This window comes from Tinamus guttatus, unplaced genomic scaffold, assembly GCF_059628265.1.
Source record: "Tinamus guttatus ecotype Peru unplaced genomic scaffold, ASM5962826v1 Tinamus_guttatus_pri_ptg000241l, whole genome shotgun sequence".
NCBI classification, from domain to species: Eukaryota; Metazoa; Chordata; class Aves; order Tinamiformes; family Tinamidae; genus Tinamus; species Tinamus guttatus.
The window spans coordinates 1,307,815-1,333,350 of record NW_028288775.1 but is presented as its reverse complement, the minus strand read 5'-3'; the positions used below and the strand labels follow the sequence as shown (position 1 = coordinate 1,333,350).

At 39.0% G+C, this 25,536-nt stretch overlaps 1 protein-coding gene across 1 annotated transcript in view; it reads left to right on the top strand.

Annotated features, from left to right (window-relative positions):
* The first annotated feature begins 3,010 nt into the window (after window positions 1–3,010).
* SPTLC3 (serine palmitoyltransferase long chain base subunit 3) overlaps window positions 3,011–25,536 on the top strand; it is an 83,009-nt gene continuing 60,483 nt past the window's right edge. Inside the window, exon 1 of the mRNA XM_088525998.1 lies at window positions 3,011–3,568. Coding sequence (XP_088382124.1) covers window positions 3,458–3,568 — 111 coding nt within the window. The 5' untranslated portion in view covers window positions 3,011–3,457. The remainder of the gene's footprint in view (window positions 3,569–25,536) is intronic.

Below are 25,536 nucleotides of genomic sequence, written 5' to 3'. Positions count from 1 at the left end.
CATTTAAGTAACAATGACAATTAAGCAACAATTTGATCTTTATTCCGCAGTTCCTCCAGCCCTTACTTGACATTGGTATCTGTCCAGTGCAAATATGTATTGTTTCTTGTGGCATGTAAATTTTCATCTGTCATGAACTCAAGTTATCAAGACCTTGCAACTGTATTGCAAGACCATTTCATAACTATACCATCACTAACTATTCTTTGGATGAGCAGGTATCCTGTGGCAATCTATCTAGATCATGACACAAGTGTTCTGGGGATCAGTTCTCATGCTTTCTTGCAACATGTGCTTTTTCCTTTGTAGGTAGTGCAGTAGTGGATTACCTACAAAGATAATCCACTAAATGGGAAACCTTGGGCCACTGTCCCATGGTTTGGACTCCGTGAGAGTCAGTAGTCTGACTGAGACAAAAGTCCAATAGAAGACTGATGTTTTTGCACACAGTTCTTGCTTGTTATAGTCAGCTTTTCCTCCATTTTTCTAGAGGAGGAATAGAGGAAAAGGCATTTCTTTGACTCTGGTGGCTTTGATGTCCCATAGGGTATACGTATTGGTTCCCTACAGTGTCCAGACAGCACAGATTCTCTCATTTTTAAACGATTATTTGATTTAGATGCAGCTTATAGGTAGTATAATAACCTGAGTGACAGATGGTTTTGAATAAGTTGGAGTTTCTATTTTTTTTTTTTCGTTTTGGAAAAATACCACATATTGTTTGAAAATCGTCCGTGTTTATTTGGCCAGTCTTCACTTCTACAAGTCATTTGCTCTGCGTGGAATCAAGGTAGGTATTTGACTTAGGCCCTAGTAAGCTCTGGATTTTAGGGCATGGTTAAAAGAAATTCAAAAGGATAACCTTTCTCTAAGGTTTTAAAACTGTTTAATTTTTGAATGCACAGAGGTTTTATTGATGCTGCTTGTTTGTGACATTAAATATGTTAAAGATACTGAAAACTAAAATTAGTAAAAGAAGCACATTTACACTTTTACTCATTTAAAGCCACTGATATTTTAGGAGGCTTAAAATGGGTAAGGATATGGCTTACAGGACTAGAGATAGAATTTGCATCATCTGAAGTGTTATCTAATCAGAGACTCTCCTCCCCTATCCACACAAACGATAAAAAGAATGTCACGCATGAGAGGTGTAAAATCACTTGCCCTGCAAGGTGCTCCATCTGTTGGTAAGTGTACCTGGCAGAGGTGATAGCTGAGTCACTGGAAGCTGCTAAGGGAAGAAAGTTATTCTGGTAAGTTTTCTTATCTGTATCACAGCAGGGCCAAGGCAATCAGTAGCTGGCAGAGAACTCATCATGTTTTGCAGTCATTTGTTTTTCTATGAGAATCCAGGAAATAATTCCAAAGTGAAGAATGCTGAAAGGCATCTTCTTGAGAGCAGGCTGCCTGGTGTGGGGGGAGAGAGAGAGCTCTCTCCTATATCCCCTTGTATGTGCCGGGGTGATATATGTGCAGGAAGGTATTACTGAAAAGTCATTCTACCTGCTTCCATGTTGTCCTCACCTCTGTCTTTTCCTTGCATGTATGAACTTCTAGCCCTTTCTAATGACTGATAATTGGTCTTGCCAATACATATTCACAATTAATCTATAGCTGAATTATTATTAAGTATTCCTTAAGTCTTAGAAACTGTTTGCGATTATTAGAAAAAATGAGGAATTCCTGCCTAAGAGACAAAACTTAGCAAAGCTAAATTCTGATTCTGAAGACAGTGTAGTTAAGAAGTAAAATAACTGGAATTTTACTGTTTCTTTGTCATTTTTAGTGAGCTTTGGAGATGTTTTCTTGACCAAAGCTATTATCGCCTTACTAATTTAAAGATGTAAATGAAAGGCTTCTTTCTAAAGATACCAAAATCAAACTTAGCTAGAAATAGGCCTTTTTTTTTTTCCCTTCTGGTTGTGGTAATCTATAGTTTATCCCCCAAAAAAGGGAGATTGTTTGTTCTACAAAATTGACTTCTAGTGAGCCTCTGCACACTATTAGAGTATGTATGAAATAGTGATGCGTAGAAGAAAGAATAAACATTTTTTTCTTTTTTTTTTTTTCCTGAATACATTTTAAGAAAGAATATACAGGGCTTTGTTGTTGTTTCTTCCACAGTTCAGGTCTCCCCTAAGCAAGGAACAGAAGTTTTTCAACAGACTGGGGATGCCCCACTGTGCAACTCTCTCCAGAAGAGGAAACACTTTAGCAATTCATTACATGGCTGAGACAAACTTTCAAAACTCATGGAATATTTTTCCCTGTATGTTTTTACAGGCATTCATTTAACATTTAATCTCCTGTGTTCCTCATACTGCAGTAGTTACCTACATTTTCTGTACATCACTACATCTCATTGCCAAGATGAGCTATTGTTCTAATTAAAACACTCCATTTTTTTTATTATCCTAGCCTTTCATTATTGCTGTTTTCTAAAAAGGATATTACAATACAGCTTTCCTTTAATCTGTCTCCACACAAATTCTAATTATTTGGGGAGGAAGGGATTCAATCGCATGTTGCCAGAGAGAAAACAGCACACACTTTTATAATTTGCCACTAAAGTCTAAAACACAAGAACTTGTTCCAAAAAAGCAAGCATGTACATAGTCCTGCATAGTAGTTTTGTATTTGATTAACAGCTTATAGCCTTGACAAACTTTATAAAAGTCCATTTCTCCTTAATTATAATACCACAGTCTTCATCCTATTACTAGGCAAACTAAGTTTAAAGGGACAGTTCACTCTAGTAAACACATGTGCATGAATCTATAGGATGGAGCCAAATAAATTGTTTTTTTGTTCTAGATCAAGAATTCTTTTCAATACTAAGGTGCCTTTCCATTTCCTTGCACGATTGTCATCTGAGATTTTTTTTTTTTTAAAGAGAAAAAAAATCTTCTGTTCTAATCAGCAAAATACCATTTTCTTAAGCCATTCTTAGCAAGGTGACTCAAGCAATTTTAAAGATTATTCTGTTTAAATTTTCAAAACATTTTATTCTTGTACTGCAAATGGGGTAAAATAGCTCTATATTGAGTGTAATGCACTGTTCCTCACTGGAAGGTATTTTGGAGGTAATATATCTTTAAGTGTCTCCGCCTCTGAATCCACCCACTTCTTGATAGCTGCAGCAGTCTTGTTGACTCATAAAAGCAGTGTTCGTACAATACCCAGCAATGAGCAGCATTTTTCAGAAGTTTTAAGCGTACATCTCCTGCTATGTATTTAGTATTCTAGCTTGCTGGGGCTGAAGGTGTATGAAAGAAGCAGTTTCTAAGATATTGCAAAAGATAGTTCCTCATCTCATCCTGGAAAATCCTGACAGACCAGTTGGATACCTTTCAGGCCTTAACTCAGAACTTTATCTGCGCGTCCCACTGTCTTTTTTTACGGTAGAAAGACCAGAGACACCCTTAAGAACGGAGAATCTGACTAATTTAAACAGATGGCTAATCCCAGCGCTGTCTGCAATGGACATCTACATCATCATCAGAAACAGAATAACCTCTTAAAAAGTGGAATCTCTAAGAAAAATGGCGTTACGAAAGGAATTAAGGTAAGATTTAATTGTTTACCTTAATTGCTTCAATATTGAAATCACTTAGGCGGTTACAACATTACTTCCTAAGCTAGTTTTATGGAGGTCTTGGTCTTCATTGAACAGCTGATACAACATTGGCTTATGTGTTAAATTTTGTAATCTCGGGCACTTCTTCTGTCACTCTGAATTCCAGTAAGAGTTGTAGGTGCTTGGTTAATGTATTGGTGGTCTTGTCGACTAACTAGCTTCTAGTTTGTATCAAACACAGCAGACACATGGACGCTGCAAGGTAGTAGCTTCCTTTTAAAGGCAGTAGTGGAGTTGTCTCTGTGATGTATGAATCACTAGTGGAAAGCTGTTTTATCAACTTAAAGTTTGTGTTGAATGTTTTTTAATGTATGACTTACTGATGTATGAAAATGACCAAAAAACTGCAGGAGGGAAAAGCTGTCTTTTCCTTGTGCTTATATTACTGAAAGGCTGGTTTAATAGCTACTTTTCTAATGCCTGCTCACCTGCTTTAGCAGCTTATTCTCTACACTGCCAGCATCTGTAGTGCTTAAAATCCGAGTCAGTTTACCTACTGTTTTTTTAAGCTCTTCTCCTTGAAACCAACTTCTCATTTATGCGAATGTTTTATGGAATAGCTGGCATGTAGCACCCCAAAGAGCAAACCACAAAACCAAAGGTATTCTTTTGACAAAAGAGCTCAGATTTTAAAATGTAGCCTGCTTGCAATACCTGTTCTGGATGGGAACATAGTGTCCACGTTAAAGTGTCCTAATTATGAATTCTGGTATGGCCATTAGTGGAAAGTCTGGCTATGACTAGCGAAAGGCTGGCTTTAGTTTACAGTGTGAAGGTGAGGGGAGTAGAGAGCTTGCTTGTTGAGCCTCAGTGCTCACTGGACATCTTAGCATCTCTGTTGTGTACCTGAAGAAAGCTAGAGACAGGGAATGTGACTGGGATCCTGGATCTTACAAACTGCTATCTTGTACCTAGGTGCATGGGGATCTAATGTACCTAGCACTCTAATGAAGGCACACCCAGAGTGAAGCATAATGATGGTCTGGCTTTAGGTGTCTCCCTTGGTTTGGGTGTTTCCTTATCGTTGCCCTGTGTAGGATGAGGAAAGCGAGAAAGCTTGTGCAATGATGAAAGAGGCCTTTTTGGGATTTGTGCCCAGAAATCTAATCTAACCTCTTCTTATTTATTATGTATATCTTCACATAATTTTATATATCACAGTCAAGGCCGCTATAATGTCTGAAACATGTGCTTTCGGTATAAACAAATTTCAAGGAATTGCCATTCACATACTGCTAACCTGTTGCAAATGTGATGATGTTTTATCAGCAAACTCCATGAATGGATTAATTTCCTGCTTAACAGAAAAGGCATGGCCAGAAAAGCAAAGAAAATTATTCCTGAGGGTGAGGGAAAAGAAAGTAAAGCCTGGGCTAAAAGCAAGGGAAAGACATGAAGAAAACATTAATAGATGCACCTGCTAGACTAACAAATTGCATTGAGTACCATGTGGTTGGAGGAGAAGGGTTTTTGCCCTGCTGTGTGCAAGGGGAGAGAAGCAGGGAAGGATGGGTACCTATCCCTGCCCGCAGAGGAAATGGGGAAGCCGGGAAGCTTTGCAGGCTCCAGAGGCTTCTCGAGCCAGCCTTGGTACAGCTGCATTAGACCTTGTTGAGAATCACACGTTACTTCCCCTCCCTTCCTGCTTCAAACACAGATTGGGAAAGACGGAAACAATAACAGACAAGAGTGCTGTACAAAACAGGAATCTCATTCCCGGTAGGAATCTCCCCGTTCCTGTCTGGTCTGTTTCCCCACCCCATCTGCCTCGCCCTGTTTGGTGCTTACACTCTATCCCATTTTGCAGGGATAGGTACTGTTCCTTCATGCTTGATCTCTTTACACAGCTTAGTGCCGTACAAGGGGCACATCACCCTGTCTTCTCATGGGCTTGTGTTCTCAGCACCTCGCTGAGGTGTTCTCTTCTCTCACTGAGGTGTTTTCTTCTCCCCAGTTTGCAGCTGGGATCTGAGGTGCAGGGAAAACCACATCTGAGTGCACAGGGAAGCCTGTGCAGGAGGCAGACCTAGTTTATCATGATTAGAGTCATCCTCCCTTTCTCGATTTCTCTTCTTTCTCCACCTTTCCCTTGTACCCAGCCACACACACACACACATACAAACGTGCACATACAAGCTTCACTGCCTACTAAGTAAATCATCTCATCTTCAGACACCTCAAATAGGAAAGGAAACGTCATGCCGGAGTGCTCAGGGGACATGGTTGAGGATACTGGCTCTAGTGCTTGAGACCTGCAGTAATTCTGAATGCCTTGGGCTTAGTTAAGCTCGGTTACTTGGCAGGAAGGGCTGGAGAGGGAGGTGTCCTCGTGCAAGAGAGGCAACTGATGCTGCAGGGGCTGCAGGGAGGGCATGGCACAGAGAAGGCTCCTAAGCCAGGAGGATGTGGCAAGAGTTACTACACGCAACGGATTGACTGGAACATCAGGCTTTGCAGAAATCAGTTCTATGACCCTCTTTTCTAGGGAGCCTGCAGGAAGCACTGGCTTTAGAAATGCTGGCTTTGGAAGCTGGCTCAGGAACAACATATTTTGCATCCCAAGTATATAAGAGCATTTGTACTTGTATGCACACAGCAGAAAGAGAGAAGCCATTCTGAAACAGCAAAAACCCCAGAACAAAGGATTTTGTTTAATGGACTGGGGAGTGTAATCAGGGATGAGCAAATGCAGGGGAGAAGGGAGGCTCTCCTTGCTTCTAGCAATCTGTAGCAAACCCTCACAGGAGAGGAGGGCAGGAGAGGTAGCAGGGTGATAGATGCAGAAAGGCATCCTGTCGGAAGCGATGCTGTTGCTTTGGGAAGAGATAATAGAGCAGTTTGACTATCTCCTGTGACTTAAGTCTGACTCAGTTGTAGTTGGTAATACCAACTCCCATGTGGTAGTGGAAACCAGGTCTGACCACATCCCCATTCCTGTCTTCTTTGGAAGCTGGAGCACAGAAGGACCTAAGCTTTGGGAGATGGATCATGAACCATCTGTTTCCTTTCTTGTGTGTTTTTAATACAGACAGATGCTTCATGTTCTTCCAGACTTGTAGCCTGTCACTGTCCTTATTCAAACCACAATTCAGCAGTTAATCTATTCAATTATCTAACTCCAGTAGCCAGGCGATTTTTTTTAAACTATTGTTGTTTATTGCATGTCAACTGCAGGAGTAATTGTGCATCAAAGCAGTAGCTATGTTTGTCCAAAGGGAACTTTTTTCCTACAATACCTATCCAGCAGTTTTATTTCTTTGACAAATCATTTCCTTAGGTGCCTTGAAGCACCTAATTCTTTTAATCTTCAAAAAAAAAAGACAATATATAACTAATCCTAGATTCATCCTTTTTTGTGTTCCACACCAAGTATGATAGAAGCCCAAAAGAAGCTTTCAGGGAATTCCAGTAACCTCCTCCCGCCTTACTTTAGTAGACAAAAATGTTGTCAGACATTTGAGGCTCTAAAATTCAGATATCTGATCCTCTAAACTCTTTTAATATACTATATAATCCAACAGCCATTCTCAGCCCTTTCCATGCGTATTGCTCCCCTGCTTCCCTTCTTCCCTTTCCGTACTACAGTGTCGCTTACTCCCCAAAGGAAGATTTTAAAGTAAACATGATTTGGATTTTTTTAAAAAAAAAAAGAGTCATGAGAGGAAAATGCCGTTTAACTGTTCTCACAGGAGTAACTTGCCTGCATGCTGTAAACGTATCCTGTCATTCCTTTGTGTTCTGTCCTCTCAAATATATAGTGTTTACTTCATGTGCTTTTGCAGTAGTTAGTAGAACTAGGACATTTTGAATGTAAACTCAATACAAACACTAATGATTTCTGTGTGGAAAAGTAAGGTAAAATGTGTAATTAGAATAGTGTAAGGCATATTGATAAGAGAAGAGAAAGGAGGGAGTTTTTGTGGCCGATAGACCACAACTTTTTGAAATGTTTGCAACCTCAACTCTGCAACACTAATGACCTACTAGCAGGAATATTTCTTCTGAAATTTCTTCATTTTTGTGTGTTGCTTGAGGTAAAAACAAAATAAAAGAGGACTTAATTGGCCTCAGTCTGGTTCATTTGCAGCACTAAACCTCTTTGGACCTATTCAATTGTTCTAGTGGAAAGCGCAATCCCTGTGGTCCCTCTGGGTTTCATAGTGGTAGTGACAGCTGAAGGATATTGAGAGTTGGCTTCCAATCTGAGTTCTCCACCAGTTACTAAAACTTTCACCTCAGCTGCACCGCAGACGTGACCTCATCGTACTCCATTCTGGCGTTCTCCTTGGTTTCAAGCCCCAGAAATTCATTGCTTTGCACCAGCAATCTTGGCTATTAATCACAGACTTCAATTCCACACCCTTTTTTTTTGTCATCTACCCTGCTGTGTGATGAGCTCAATGCATTGGAAGCAGGAAATACAAAAGACTTCTTTCAGCAAACTGAGATGCAGCAGATGTTGTAGGCAGACCAAGCAGTCAAGAACTCTTGTAGCAATGATTTACGTTTGTTATATGGGACTTTACATGCAAGGCTAGGATTCTTTTATATAGCATAGCAAGAAGGTTTTCAGTAGGACTGGAATCACTGGTGACACCTGGAAATCTCTAAATTCAGGTATAAAAAAAAAAAAAACTCAAAAGGTTTGTTTTGGTTTAGGAGGCCTAAGAAACAAAAGGAAAGCAAATGATAGTCAATGGGGCAAAAGAGCTCAATAAGAATGTCAGGTCTTTAAGGAATTCTTGATTGACCTACAGTGCATAAAGGCCACTTTCAGGCAAAAACAGGAATTTAGAAACATTGGATGGGCATGTAGGGTTAGTGCTAGGAAAACCAAAGCTCACCTAGCCTGGATGCTTGCAAGGGACATCAATGGCAACAGAAAGAGCTTTTACTGCTACATTAATAGTAAATGAATAAGCACGGAATATGTGGCCCATTGCTGAATGGGTCGGGTGACTTAGTGACAGTGGACTTAGCTAAGGCTGAGGTACTTGTTGCCTTTTTACTCTAATTTTCACCCACAAAATCTCCCAGGTCTCTGTGGGTTCATAACTCACACCAGATTCAAGGAGCAGAGAAGCTTCCAGTAGTGGAAGAAGACTGAGTAAGGGATCACTTGAGAAATCTCAACCCATGTAAGTGTGTGGGACATGCAGGAACTCTTCCAAGGGTGCTGAGAGAGCTGGTTGATGTAATTCTCTATCATCTCTGAGAAGATGTCAAAGCAAATCCCTGATGACAGATGAAAGGCATCTGTTTTCAACAGGTGGATCATTTCTAGATCATTTCTAGCAAAGATTGTTTCAAGGAACATAAAAAGGTGATGGGAATTATAAGCATGGATTTACCAATGGTGTATCGTGTTTGTCTTCTATGAGGAAATAACTAAATCTATGAATGGGGGATGTCATCCACTTTCACTTCAGCAGTGCAAACCTGGTATGCTAGTTGTGTCATTACAGTCTAGATAGATGGACTGCTATATAGGTTAATAATTGGCTGGATCATCAGGCTTAGAGGGCAATGGTTAATGGTTCATACTTTGCTTGGAGGCTGGCTACAAGGTGAGTTTATCTTCGAACCTATCCTGCTTCATATTATCAATAACCCAGAGAAGGAAACAGAATATACCTTTACCAAGTGTGCAGACGACACCAAACTGCATGGGCCACTCAATATGTCTGAGGACAAGCCCACCACAGTTGAGGGGAGGATCTAGACAGTCTAGGGGAAGGGATTAACAGGATCATCATGTAATTCAACAAGTATGAATGCAAAGTCAAGCCTCTGGAACAGAGTAACTCGTGCATTGGTGCAGTATGGGAACTGACTGTTGGGAGCAGCTTTACTGAAAGGGCCCTGCGATCTTGGAGGATGGCTGGCTTAACTTGAAGCAGTGGTGCAGCCTGGCCATGATGAAAACTAACAGCATCCTGGGCAGTGTTAACAGGAGCATAGTCAGTATAGCAATCCCTCTTTACTTGGCACTTCGTAGATGACAGCTTGAATACAATTATACAGGTTCAGACCACTAGTGCAAGAAAGATGTTAATAAACAAGTGAATACAGTGAACACCCACCAGAGTGGTCAGTGGGATGGAGCGCTTGCCTCGTGAGCAAAGACTGCAGGATCTGGACTTACTCTGTTGGAGAAGAGACAGTTTGGGGGGGACCTAACAGCAGCCACGCAATATTTTCAGTAAATGAGGCTCTTTATTGAGTCTCTGAAATACATAACCAGAGAATGAGAGACAGTGATCATAAATCAAGACAGAAGAGGTTTCATATATGGAAGAAAAAGATGAAGATGTCGATAACTAAACACTGAGACAGGATACCTGGAGAGACTGTGGGACCTCTGTTTCCAGTACCTAACTCGGCAAAACCCTGTCCAATCTGCTGTGATTCAGTGTTGACCTGCCTCTGAGCAGGGAGTTGGAGTAGAGACCTTTCAAAGGTTCTTTCAACCAAGCAAGTCTGATTCTGTAATGTAAAGAGGCAGCATTTCTCTGGTAAGAATTAGTTGAAATGACTGTAAAAATGGACAGAATTGATACAGAAGTTCAGTGCAGTTTCTTTGGGTAATTACCAGATAAGGCTGTAATGCATGTAAGCTATAAATGCCATTCAGGCTTCTGATGCTGTGTGGGCACAGCTTGGAAAGCATCGTTCAGTGCCCAGTATCAGAGAAGCTGCCAGCACAACAATCTGTCGGGAAATATCATTTAGTTTGTCCAACCCCATCCCAGGTACTAGGGGACTTGCAGTGTCTATCTCTTAGCAAGCTTTTATCAAATGAAGATTTCTCAGAGGCTGCAGTCTTGGCCAGCTTTAATAATGCTTTCAGTAGAGTAGCAAAAAAAAATAATCTTTTCTACAAAATTGCAAGCCATTCCTCCAGATCTGTGAAAGCGTTTACATCCTTTACTATGTCAGTGTCTAAAGTGAAGGGCCAGCAAGTGCTTCTAAGCGTCTGGGTTATGTTTTGTTGCTATTAGTAGTAGAAAGAGGAGAAGAGCATGCAGCATATGCTCCTCTGGACAGCAACTGTGTGCTTTGTTACCTTTATGCTGTAAAAGAAACAAAATATTACTGTTATCTCGTGGATGATTAGGACACCCTTCTCTTTTAAAAACAAACACTGCTGTAGAGCCTTTTTAGGAATGTTCTTCAGTTTTCTCTTTGTTTTTTGTTTGTTAGGCTTTTTGGCTATTTTCACAGCCCATATGTATTGAATTCCTAGATCAAGACTGTGTTTTCTCCTTGAGTAGAAGACAAAATCTTGCATAGCCACTTATTTTTGCGCAGTAGAAACAATAGGTAAAAGAAACCATGAGGTGACTAGTCTCCTTGGTCTCATTGCCCAACATTACCCAACATACATCTCCAGCAGCTTTTTGTTTTCTTTTCTTTTTCCAACCTACTGTAACTACCAAGTATGTTGCTGGCTGCATCCCATTGCAGAAGCAAGTTTATGAACATTATGGACAAAATTATAAGAAAATGATTGTGTAGGGACCGTCTGCATCTCTATAAACTAGACTTCAGCCAGACTGATGGTTAACATTACGTTGCCTCTCACAGCCTGCTGTTTGCAAGTATACAGTGGTGATTCAAAACCTTTTTTATAGGATATCAAAAATACATAATCCCATAAAGAGCCTCTAGTTTATCATGCTTTGAAGGTGTATTTCTGCAGTCAACAGAAATACGAACTCTGTCATGGATTATTAATTCTTAATTTATTTTTAAAGAAAATTGACTTATTTTACTGTAGCTAAGGTTGTGGCATCAAGCCGCAAAAGAGGAAACTGAATTTCCCTACAAGGACCAGTGGCTCAGGCAGAGCCATTTTTGCTATTCCTGGCAGTTAATTTTTCTGTAGAAAAAACAGAAAATGAGACGATGTAGCGAGGCAGTTCTGTGAGAGAGTTGCCATTTTGGGACAGATATTGAGTTGGGAGGACAAGTATTGTCTTTTAAAGAGCAGAGTACGAAATGGAAACCACAAGTGAGGTATGCCAGACCTGAGAGAAGCAGGAGGGTTTTATACTTTAGGATATATCAATTCTGCCAGGTAGCTGGAGTGTTCAGCAACATATCCTTAGTGCTGAACTGCAAGATAAAGAGCTGAATTCCCAGGGCAGATGCCATTTATGTGCGCCTGTGTCTTCAGCACAAGGTAATGCTTAGTGTGCTCTGGCCAGGTGATTCTCTCCCTGATTCATACAAAGACCTTGTTAGTCTGTGTTTAACAATGCCAGGTCAAAGCAGCTGATGTCCATGCTGGGTGCAGTCTGGGGCTGAAGTTGCTCCTGCTGGAACTAATTGCTGACACTCAATTTAATTGTTGAGAGAGGATCCAGTGCGGGTGTAAGACAGCAATGCTTTGCCAGTTCTTCCAGTCATCTCAGAATTTGTTCATTGGGCCAGACAGAGGTTTTGGCATGTGTTCCATCACTCACCCTCTTCCATGAAACCTATTTTCCCCCTCACCCTACCAAGAAGGGAAAGACAAATTTATGGTAAGGAACTAGAACTTGTAGTCATTTCAGCTGACATCATGTTGCACTCTGCTTCCGTCAGGATTTTCCATTTGAGTTTCTGCTTTCCTTCCACTCCCATGATTCATGTGGTCTGAAGAGCTGCTGTGCATCTTTCTCTGTGACTCACTGGTAGCTATCTGAAACTTTAGTTTGGCTGATGTTCTTGCAGTTGCAAAATTGTCAGCCTACACATGGATGTGCAGCAGCCATTTGTATATTCTTGGGCTCTTCTGCAAGAGAGTACCTTTATCGGTCCCTCTATTCAAAGCATGCTCATGGGAAATATCAATGGAAATCTTTTCTTCTTTTTTTCGGTTGTCTCTGGCACAAAACTGTATATATGTCTGTTCTTTATATAAGGCACTGCTCTAGTAGGTTGTCACTAGTTGTTTTCCTTTCATAAGTGTTATAAAAGCTGCATTTCTTCTTCCATATGTGGGTGGTAAGATTGTTTGGGAGGTTCTGGCAAGTATTAGGGAGTGCTAATCTCCAAGAGCGAAGCCTTGGTTTTGGTCTGGGGTTTTTTGTTTTGTTTTGTGGGTGAGCAAGAAGATATTTTAATCACAATGGAAACAAATCTCCAGACTGTGTTTTGATCCATCTTTTCCCTTTCTCCTCCCTTTTAATCATAATCACCCCTCACCTATTGGAAATCACTCTCAGTTTCTTTTTACTTGCTAAAAATTATATAAGAACCAACAGTTATATTTCTATAAGGCTTTGCATATTGCATGGGTGCATTTCAGTGAATATGTATTGCATGGTGCAAAGTAGATACTGTTTTGTGTGTATAGTCAGGTTGAGAAATGTATATGTACAGAATGAGAAATGTAAAATTACTTTTTAAAATAATGTAGGAAGAATGCCACATGAGTGATACTTTGTCTGTTAGTCATTGTTGGCTTTAACTTTCTTAACAATTTATCTTCAAGTTGAACTCAGATATTTGTTTTTAAAATATAATTGGTATTTATAGTCAAGCAGGAATAAGTAAAGATTTCAAAACAAAAACAAGTACTTGCCAAAGCCTGCACCTTTTAAAGAGAAGAGTATCCTTTTTGCTCATCTGTTTCATTCTCTAATGTGTGAGCTGTTGCTATAAACTGTGCCTAGTTGTTTGTTCTTAAAATCTACATGTTTTCATGGAATATAAACTTATCAATTCTATAATATCTCTTTAATTTCAGAAAAGAATGAAAATATGTATTAATGGATCTGATAAATTAATGTACAATAGTATGAAATATTGGTTAGGCTGTATCTATTAGTAAGAGGTTGCAAGGTGCTTATGAGTAAACTTACATGTTGCAACAGGAGCCCAGTATTCCAGAAACTCATGAGTAGCTTTGATAAAATTCACTTTCATCTTTGGTTAAATCTTTTGCACCGAGAGGTGTAATTTACAGTATCCTTGGAAAAGATGCTGCTTACTTCTCGGTATTTGCACCTCTAGGATTTGTAAGAGCGAGGGATGGGACAAGAGGAGCCATAAATGGTCCTGTAACTTACAGTAGAAAGCAGTAACAGCTCTGCTGTATGCAGAAGAACCAGATCCCAAGTCTATCAAATCCCAGCTGGTTTCCTTAGCTACTGTAATAGCCTCTGGACCTGCTTTTTTTAATCAAACTGAATTAATTGAATTCAGTGGGAGTTGCAGGTATGGGGCTTCTCTGAAAAGCTGGGCTCTTACAGAGTAGCACTAACCAGCGGGCAGGAATTAGTTGGCCTCCTCAAGCCTTTTCCATCAGTGACAGAGAAATGAAATTCTGCCGTTGATGACACTGTTTAACCTGAGATACACAGGGTCAAAAAGGGCTGCAAGGTGTATGTACTTTTACTGTATGTTTTATTGTAAGGAAGCAGGCCCCATATTCCTGGCCTTTGGGGCAACATAGCTTGGTGTAGAAACCTAGCAGTAGACTTCTTTTTACAGCAGCAGTAACAGTGTAAAATGCTCAGTGTGAAGTGATGCTTACAATTTCCTTCCATCTTCCTCCTTGTATATCTTATTCACACAGGTACAGCTATTCATTTCCAGCAAGGTTCCCTTCACAATTCATCAGTGTTTCCGCTCTTAGATTTCTTCTCCCTACCTTATTTTGTATAAAAGAAGTCCTGACATCACCTCTGAGTTGCGGAGGAGATCAGTGTGACTTTTCCATCAGAGATCCATCTCTGGAGATGATACAAGTGTGAGTGTCACCAAGACACTTTGGTTGTAACTGGCAAAACAGGCAAAGCATTATCAGGCACGACAGATCATAAATGGAGCTCTATCAGTTTGATTCTCCCTCCCACTCGCAAACTAATTGATACTTTTGACAAGACAGGCATAAACCTCTCTATGGTTTCAGTACAACATAAGCAAAATCATAAGGTATAACACAGCTTTACTAGTAAGTACTTTTAAAATACTTAAAAACTTTCAAACAAAAAGTCTATTTAGTAATTTTCTATATCTGTAATTCTGTATAACTGGAGACGTTTCTGGAATTTGTTTTGCAGATGGTTTGAGAATTGTGTGCCTTTATGTAAGGATATGTTTTAGTTTGGTTTTGTCATTGTTATCACTAAGATTGCCTTTTTGGTATGTACTTGATGAGAAAAGGAGCATTGTAATCCTGTTATTTTTGGTATAGGAATCTTAATATTTATTATAATTAATAATTATAATTTATTATAATTAATATTTATTATAATTAATATTTAGGAAACAAAATTCAATTCAATGATAAGTTATTTCAATTCTTATAGCATCAGGTAGACCTGCTCATTTTTGTTTGCTATTTATCATTTTATAGGTGTCAAAAATGTGTGTTTGGACATTTATAAAAAACAAAACTACACAGTTTCAAATAATACTAAGCTGTGTATGTGCATATTCATTCTGAAAGTTAACAGTGTCTCTTATTTCTGGACTAGTTTCCTATTGAAACAAAACATGTTTCCTTAACAGTTTGGGAACGTCAGCCAAGTTCAGTCAGAAAAGGCATATCAGCCTCTTTCCTTAAAGTAGGTTGCCTAGCACAGGAGAAAAATCCCAGCACATTCTCTGTTGAAAGAGAAGCTCAAGTGTGAACTCATTCCTCTCACACACAGGAGAATCTGTTGTAGAAAGGAGGTCAGTGTGCAGTCAGTGTGTCGCTTTGATACCAACATCAGTCAACACTATATGCATGTAGAAACCAAGAATTTATTACTTTCAAAGTCTCATGGCTCTATTTACTTTAACACATCTCTCCCTCACAAATATTTTTATCACTATTTTCTGTGGAATTTATTTAGGCTGTAAGCTTCCTGAGATAAAGAGTTCATTTTCTGTTCTCTTCTTGTAGAATACTTGGTATGCATGCAAGTAGTACCTTATAAATCTAAATATCTGTTAAGCCAAATTTTGATGTTTTTCATCACCATCTTTCCACTTCTTGCAAAAATGTGAGTGGTTTGTCATCAGTACAGTATAATGCAGTTGTTCGGTCTCCTGAGCTAATTGCTACTGATATGCCAGGATAGGTAAGTGTATCTTGTGATTTTTGGCCTTATCTCTCATGAGTTCTTATGGGACACTTCTCTACAGGTTAAACTTTAGTTTAAGTAAAAGATTCTAAAATTATAATGTAAAGCTCGAAGTAATAATTATTAACGTTTTACAATAGTTCTAATTCAGAATGTCAGCTCTTCATTTCTAGAGGACTCTGATCCAAAGGTGAGGTAAATCAAAGTCATCATTGTCATCTGTCTGGAGTTTGCCCATTTTGCATGATTTCGGTTCACATCATTTTAATCAAGTATGTCACGTGTGCAGTAATGGCATTCTAGGGGGAATTCCAGTTAGGAGCGGTAAGGACAGAAATGGAATGGGTGCTTGCCTTGTACCCTTTAAGAGTTTCCGTAGACTTGGGTTGAAGAATAATGATTAAGCATTTTAGTGAGCTTTGAGTACTTCTTCTTTGGTTTAATTATGATTTAAGGGATCACAATTGGAAGATTTTTGTTTTCAGGAGTATCGTAGAATAATTTGAGTAGTGTTGAAAGCCTGATAAAGTGCTTTGCACACATACATAGTCATGGCCTCTGCTCTCAGAAGCATAGTTTGAAAAGGGATCTGAGGATTCTTTGGGTGTTTTGGTAGAGGGGGGAGGTATCAGGGAAGCTAAAAAAAATCTTGATACCATGACACGTCTCAGTAATTAACCATCATTGGCTAACAATGATTTGTTTGAAGACTTCACTGTTTACTACTATTACTGTGACTACTACTCCTTTTTTCCAGTTCATACAGCTTTTGGCTTATGGATGACATGTCAAGCCTATTTTAGTCAGTGTTGTAGAGTGTGACGCTTGCTACATGCCTGATTACCTGTGTGGTCAAATAAAACCAGTAATTTTCCACAAATCTTGCATGGGATTTGCAATGCAGTTTTTCAGCACAGATATGAGATGAGCATCTATCATATGTGAATAATATTCTTGGAATAGGAAGCATATTTACCTATCAGATCATTATGACAGCTAGTTACAAAACCTGATAAATGTTCTGGCATAATTTCTGGAAACTTGTAGTAGAAGTAAATGCATCAGTACTACTTTCTATATTATTGGACAAAGATTTTCTTTTTTTCTGTAATTTGATCTGTTAGATCCTTGTTCTTTTATTAGCTTCATTTAATCCATGGCTAAAACAAGGTGCCACACCTTTGCTTTATCCACTTGCATATTCTGGTAGATCATTGCAAAACCGAATTTCTTTGAACAAGAATTTTTGCTTTTTTGTCATTCACCATGTAAGATTTAACAGAGCTCATAAGTAAAAATTTTAAAAATAGACTAGGTAAGAACATTGCCAAGGCTTTGAAATATTCCCTAGAGCTGCCATAAAGAGATCCTCACATATGAATATCAAGTACTTTTGGAAAAGGAAAATTAGTTCTGAAGCTGCATGATATGTACACTCTCTTCCATTGGTTCCTTAGGCAGTACATTCAAATTGCTCATCAGCTAGGCACCAAGACATATATGTCATAAACCAGGCAGGTTGTGCTTATAAGTAAATAGTTCAGTTTAGGTGCCATTTTCACATATGTTATGAGAAACTGATACTTCTGAAGAAAGCTGGAACAGCTTGGTACAATTTTTAATTATTCAAGTGGCAATATCACATGCAAGGAATCAGAGGAGCGTAGGCATGAACTTCGGTAGCTCCTTCTCACCTCACGACAAGGTGAGCAACACTGGTGGCAGTCAGTGGAAGTGACAGAGAGCTGTCTCAGGTGATGACTGGTCAGTCAGGGTGGAAATTCAGGAGGTGAGATAAAGCAGTGGTTGAACTGGAGAGTCTGGATTGCCGGGTTGTCCTGAGGAGTGAGCAGAGAGGCAGCGCGGGGGTGGAGTGAGGTGGAGCTGCCCGAGGCAGCGAGATGCGCTGTGAGAATTAGGTCAGGGGAGTGCTGGGCTCGCCAGGGGTGCTGGGGTAGCCCGAGGCTAGAGAGGGAAAGCCGCAAGGGGAGGTGAAAAGTGGATGGGGTGAGACTGTGGCAGGTGATGTCAGCCAGGAGGAAGGCAAGGAACGGAGGGGGAAGGAATGGCGCAAGGAGGGGAAGGTGTGAGGCGGGAAACAGCTGCAAGCTCAAAGGGAGGAGGCAACTTTTTCCTTTCTTAATTTGTAAATACTGGAAAAAAATAGTACGACTGAACAGGATGGGCTAGGGAATGGCCGCAGAAACATGAATCACTCATAAGCCAGCATGCATACTAAGAGGCAATACTCTGAAATTAAATACTTCAGTGTTGACTGAATGTTTTTATCAGAGCAAAGAAAAGTTGCCGTGCTTGCCATGGCTGCCACTGCCAGCTTTCTGCTATATTCCCATCAGGAGAGTTCTAGGATAACCTATTGACAACTGTTGCAACACCCTTACTCTGTCCTGTTCACCTAGAGTACTAAAATCCATCTTTGCACACATTCTTCACAAATATACTTTAACCTTACAATTTTCTTCCCTTTACAAATCCAGAAGTGCCCCCTAGTATTTATTGGGAAATGTCATTGCAGTATCTCTCTTAAAAAACTAAAAGCAGATTTGATGGACACACAGATCAGTGAGGGTGGAGGGAAATGGGGTGGATTTTAGTGAGAGATGATAGAGCTGCAGTTTTTCTAGCAATACAATCGTTCTGTAATGTTCCACTGAGGTTTGGTATGAGAGGTTAGTATTTATAACACAGGAAGCAATTGCTAGAACTTAACTGTCCTTCACTACCAAGACTAAGGGACACAGATGGCATTTTCAAAATAATTCAGTTCTGCTTTGCAAGTTAAGTGATGAGATTTTTAGAATGTCCCTTACTGAAAATAAAAAAGTTTGAAATTCAATGACCTGTCATCCTTTCTCCTGACAGCTCAGGAATGCCTATGACAAATATTCTATGAATTTACCCTCCCAAAGATTATGTTCTATTTTAATGCAAATGCTCCACCCAGTGTGAGGCACCTTACTGAGGGTGCTTTAAATGTTTGACACTTCCATTCCAATGCAGATGTATGAGAGTTTGAGCCTTAAACATAATTACTTTTATTTCCTTTACCTTTCTGTGTATCTTCATTTACCAGTGCACTGTTTGGCAGTTGTGCTTTCAGCTCTCCAGGCATAATGTAGGACCCAGTCATGTTAGTTGGCTGACACGATGAGCAATTTTGGCATTCAGTGATAGAGCTTAACCTACCTTTATGGCAATGTGTTTATGATAGAATCCCAGTTTGGAAACTCTTCGTTTTGAAAAGAGAGAGGAGTTATTGAAAGAGTTTAGAAACTCTTTGTTTGTTTCTTTGTTTGTTTGTTTGTTTTGGAAAAAAAAGCTCCTGATCTGTTCTAGCCAGTGGATACTGTATTTCACCCACATCGGTTTATTGTGATTCTGTGCAAGTGAAGCAGCCATATATTTGTTAAAGCAAACCCATAAATGAATTACCTGAACTCAGAATTTATTCAAGTACTTTGTTCTAGTGTATTTAACATGAAGCCATATAAACTCCCTGCATGCTTTTCTCCTTTGCTTATAAAGTAGGCATAACTTTTTTGCTGTACCATTCAGAGACACTTTTCACTGTACATTTCTATAGCATATCCCACACTGCAGCACCAATGGACATGTATACTGAGCATTTACCTTATCCTTGGATTCTCTCAACTGTCTTAACACTTCTTTCATCCAAATGGAAAAACTTCAGCATCTCATTTATTTCTCTTTCAGCTTGACTCCAAGCTAGGACCCCTAATGCACTAGGGGATTAGCCTACAGCCCTGGATAGGGGATGAGAGCTCCCATCTCCTTCTGCATGAATGTAGGCAAGACCCAAGACAGAGCCAGACCTTTGCTTTTACTGCCTTATAAGCTGTCCTTGTTGGGGCAGCTCTAACTGGTTTTTGTTCCAAGATATTCCATCTCCCTTCTGAGCAGAATGTTGCAAAAATGAGTGAAGATATAGAGACTGCAAATAGTCTTTTAGCATATTTGCAGTCTTCCAGCAGCTGCTATGCTGTGTGAAGTTAGCTTTAATGCATAGAATTATGACATATACTTACTGGAATAATAATAATAATTTTGAAAATGGCAGATAACTGTAATATCTGCTATGAATTTGGTCCCAAAAGGGGAGCTAAATTGCATATACTCTTGAGTTATGGTGCTTATTCTGCCTGTCCCTCTCATCATTCCAGATTTTGTATCAAGAGATCTTTTACACAGGCTAGAGTCATTCCATTAGCCCATAAGGGAGATGTCTATATGGGCACATAAAAACTTTAATTCAATTTTGGATAATTAAGATTCTAAATGAGAAAGAGGGGAAGCAGATCTTCCCTCGTGGAATGGAAAAGAATGTAAAACACAAAAGGATTACCAGAGTTCCCTAGCATTATTTTAGAAATAAATGTGAAGTCTGAAGTACCTGAACATTTGCCTACATGAGTGGCTCCTTAGGTTTTGTGAGGAAGGGAATATGTGAGACACGGAGCAATTATTTTTCCCACTGTAACTGAGACTTGTTGGTTCTGTGTCAATTGATTTGTACCATAAGATGTAATAGTAAGGTGATTTTATTTTGCACATGCAGATTTTCCTTAGGTAATATTTATCGCTGCTATATGGTACAACATTAGTGTGTAGTTACTGGGTGAACTGAAGTTCTCAGAAGAAATTTGAGATCTTTCTCCATTGCAGTTGAGAGAGAAATTTGCATCTTTCATTGCTAGTTATTTGCCCGGCTGCACAAATAAATTCGCAGAAGGTACTATAGAAGACTATAACCCTAATTTCATGCTCCTGTTTATAACTTGCTCTGCAGAGAGGGACCAGGGCGTCATGGTGGATGACAAGTTGACCATGAGGCAGCAGTGTGCCCTCGTGGCCAAGAAGGCCAATGGGATCCTGGGGTGCATTAAGAAGAGCGTCTCCAGCAGGTTGAGGGAGGTGATCCTGAGTAGAGACTCAGCCCTGGTGAGGCCACATCTGGAGTATTGTGTCCAGTTCTGGGCCCCACAGTACAAGAGGGATGTGGAGCTCCTGGAGAGAGTCCAGCGCAGGGCCACAAGGATGATCAGGGGCCTGGAACATCTGCCCTGTGAGGAGAGGCTGAGGGAGCTGGGCCTGTTCAGCCTGGAGAAGAGAAGCCTGAGAGGGGATCTAACCAGTGTCTATAAGGACCTCAAGGGAGGCAGTGAGGAAGATGGTGCTGGCCTCTTTTCAGTGGTGGCCACCGACAGAACTAGAGGTAATGGCCACAAACTGAAGCACTGAAAGTTCCACATGAACTTAAGGAAAAATTTTTTAACAGTGAGGGTGACAGAGCACTGGAACAGGCTGCCCAGAGAGGTTGTGGAGTCTCCTTCTCTGGAGATCTTCAACACCTGCTTGGACGCAGTCCTGAGCCACGTGCTCTAGGTGATCCTGTGTGTGCAGGGGGGTTGGACTAGATGACCTCTAGAGGTCCCTTCCAACCTTAAGCATTTTATGAAATTCTATGAAACTTTTTTTCTTTTTTTGCAGATATGGAAGTATAGATGTGAAACATGAGGTGTTCTGCAAACATACATTTTCTGGGATTTATTACTAATTAGGATCATGACAGCTTTCTTATGAACTCATTTACTTGTTTATATAATGCAGTCAGGAGGAAAGGAGCTATTTGCTACAAAGCTAACTTCATCTGCTTATAAGCCACAGTGATAGTAGCTTTTAAAAAAAAATCCAAGATTTTAATGCAAGAATAAAAAATGCTGTATTGAAATACAGGAAGAAATACTTATTTTTAGAATACTGCATCAAAACACAATAGCTTTTCTAATTTAAATGCTTGGATTTCTGCAAATAATGTTTGTGTTCTTCCCCCAATCACCTTCAAGGAAAGATTTTTCATCTTCTCTGTGAAGTTTTACTTTGACTTGTGTTTTACTTATGATACACAAATTTAAACAACTACTTTTCTTCCAGAAATATGAGATTATATGTTTTTCTTGTGCTTTAAAATCTTTGTATTTTAATGGATTTAGAAATTGCATTTCTTTCCAAGATAGTGAGCTTCTTTCAGGGTTTTATTGCCAACACTTGTATTTGGGAAATAATACGGGTGCATACATACATTTCATCATTCCTGATTTGAATAAAAATGCGTTAGGTTGCTCAGGAGTTCGTATGCTAGATAAGAAGTTCAGCACATGCCTTCTGTCTGCTGCTGCCTAGACTTAGCTCAGTACTGCACTGTACACAGCTAAGGAGAAGGAAAGCTCTGATCTTCTGTCTCAGTGCTTCCCAAATTTACAAGGAAATCTGTATATTCTTGCATTTCTATCTATGGAAAAAGTTAGCTAAAAGTCAGCTATTTTCAGCAACTTGGGGCTTTTCTGTTCCACATTTCACATAATTATGAGTTCTTAAACCTAAAGTAAAAAGGAAGAGTAAAGGTATTTTGAGATGGCATCTTGTCAGGAAACTGGCACAATTGCTTTCTGATATCTCTTCCTAGACAATATTAGTCCTGGCTATACATGGTATATTCCTGTCAGAGTTTTGTTTATGTTCTACATAAACACTTCTATTGATCTAGCTTAATGTTTAACTGCTCTTATCCATAAGAAGTTCTTCCTTTTGTCTGGTTTAGGTGTCCTTTGCTATGACTGAAGGATGTCACTTCCTGGCCAGAGTGCTGTTTATTCCCTTCCTCTTGCAGTCACCTTTTACATTTTTGAAGACACTCTTTCACTCCTTGGGATTTTATCTTCCCTTTACACTAAATGATTAAAATTCTTTCATTATTTCCTCAGAACTTCCTTGACCAGTCTTTGTGGTCCTCTTTCCAGATGTCTCCAGTTGGTTCATGCCTTCCTTCTCAAAAAGCATTACTTAAACCTGGATGGAGTACATCAGCTGAGACCTTCTCTCTGTTTAGTTTAGTAGCACTAAATTAAGTGATGGCGTAGTTTGAGCTTTTGCCTTTGACATTCTTTTCTTAAAAGATGGCTGTGTTTCTAACTTCATTTTACTTTAATATTGCTTTCTAAAGTGTTCCCTGCCTTCTAAAGGTACCCTTATGAGTACAACTGTGCTTTCCTGAAAGCTGTTTTCCTGCTGTTCCATTTCCTGTTCTAAATATCTTGATTTCTAGCATTTTATGATCAGTATAATGAAAACTTTTGAGTTAAGATACCCTAATGTCTACTTAAACTAATTCCAAGATGCAGTAATGTTTTGAATATTATTTTTAAATTTGTCCCACAGCAACAGGGGAAGAAATTATCATGAAAGTAAGGCAGAAAATGGCTTGGGGAATGACCATAAGTGTTTGTTTTCATGAGCACTGGGACTAAGAAAGCCTGATTTCATCTTATTTTGTGCAAGGCATCTTCCACCACCCCAATACTTTGCAACTTCCACACCACCTGTTTTTCTATATCTAGCCCAGATAGAAACGTGTATTGTACCTCATTCAGAGCTGTGTAAGTGCTGATTCATTACGTGTGTATTTCCATATTTTACTTCCTAGCATGGATAAAAAGCCAACTTCCCGCTCTCTCTCCTTCAGTGTATGCATGGATTTGGATCTCTTTCCAGTACTGCAGTCCGATTTTTATGGGGCTTTCAGGAAGTTCATATCTTAATTCTTTTCTTTTAGCAGATTTGATGGAAACTGGTCAATGAGTTCAAAAGGAAATGGAAGGATAACATGAGGGTATATTGCATTGTTTTCTTAGGAAATAGATTAAAATTACTCAACTTGAAAAGCAAATTCAGAGGACTTGTGCTTCTTACTGTGCTATTGAAAAAAATGCCTTAGCTGAGCCAAACAAAACATGTTTCAGTCACCTCCTTTCCTCATTATACTTGCACCTGGTTTCTGCTTCTTGAATTTCTTGATGGGCTCCATTTTCCAGAATCCTGTTTTCAACCAAGAATGACAGATCCCAGATGTTTTGACTCTAAGTTGATGTGGAGGTACTGATGAAAATTAGTGCCAGGGATTGGGATGAGGTTTGCCTATAAACCACGAGGCTGCTATAAAACCATGAGGAGAGCACTTATTTGAGGGTAATTTCCCCAACTGTAATAATTACAGGAGGTTTAGATGACAGAATGCCAACAATTCTGTTTGTCATGACTTGCATAGTTATTGGAAAAAAATATTAAGAATATGTATAATGTACCAAAAATAATTATATAACTCTGTTTTCATTTTAATTAATTTTCAAGTAATTGAGGTAGAAGGACAATGCAATTATTTTGTTTTGAGCCCTAAGGCAGAATTAACCGATTTAATAATGGTTAGTAAATATCATTACATATATGTATACGCTAAGAAATCATCAAGACCTAGATCATCTTCTGATTGTAAATGACAAAAATTGAAATGAGCGGAAAGAGGAGTAACTCTTGTGGAACTATCGTGCTTCCCATGCTGTCCTGGAGGAATCCTTTTGCAAGTTCCTAATAGGTATAGAGGTGGGCATCACTTAGTTGTAACAAATTTATACTAGCTTTTGGTATTTTGCAAACAACAAAAATGGAAAAAGATGCTACTCTACTCCACAGAATTTCAGAAATAAAATAATAAAGAAACTGATTGATTGTCAGCTGCTAAAATATGCAGTTTTTCTCCATTAGGGCAAAATCTTAAAAGAAATACTAGCCTGCTTTTGTACTTTAAATTGATGTGAAGATTCTGTCCTAAGTCCTGAGTCAAGTTTCTCTCTTTTTGAGTTCTATGGTATCATGGTGATCATGTATGATTTTTCTGTTATTTCTGTTATAATTTCTGTTCTATTAAGATATTTTATCTTCTGGAAGTACTTAGCTGCCTCACTCTACTTTTCAAGGAGTTAATTTTTTTTTTCTTAAGAGAAACTCTAAATCCAAATTTTGCTGTGTTACGTGTCTTCTCACTGTTCCTGTTGTGATGTGATCTAAATTCTAGCCAGGGCTAAAATAAAAAGCAAGTTTTCCCTTGTTGTGATATTTTTTTTCTTAATTTGAAAGTTCATCTCCCATTAAAAGGTTAGCATCTCTGTTAAGTACACATCATTTATTCTAATTTTACAGAAATGTGTGTTACTTCCATTTGTATTACATAATTTGTTATTGTCTATCACACTCAAATTTTAGCTAGTCAATAATCCTATTTCTGATGGGATTCTTACTGTAGTCTTCAGAGGAATATATGAAGAAATCATGTGAGCTTAACTTTCCATACTGTTTACATTCTTCCTTTTACTGCTTGTAATTTGAATTCTAATTTTCATGCAATAATACTGAAGAATTTGATTACTTTTTGTGTCATTGTTATACTTCGACTCAAGTTTTCCTCCAAGCTATTTATAACAATGTTTATTTTTCTTGCAAACTCTTAAAAATAAAATCAGTTTGGGAACCAATGTTACATACTGTTTTTCAGATATTTTTCCTCCCAAAGTGTACTGTCTTAAATTTCAATGGTAACTAACCTCGTACAACATTGATAAAATTTCATTGAAGTTTCTTTGCAGCATACTTTAGGCTTGACTCACTAAAACTGTTCTGTATCCTCTATGGATATATGCATATGGACAGGCCAGATCAGGGAGAAAAAATAAAAGGAGTGTCAGAATGCCTGATAGGTGACGCTTTGTTTAGCTCAGCACTATAACATGGCCTGAAGTACAGTGATTAATGCTATTCTAATTAATGACAACTTTATATCAAAGAGTTATCTCCTATCTATATATTTAAGAGCTATCTATAGATATATACTATACTTAGATACACCTATACTTAGATACACCTATAGATGTGTAATTTGATATAGCTGTACCGATGTCTATA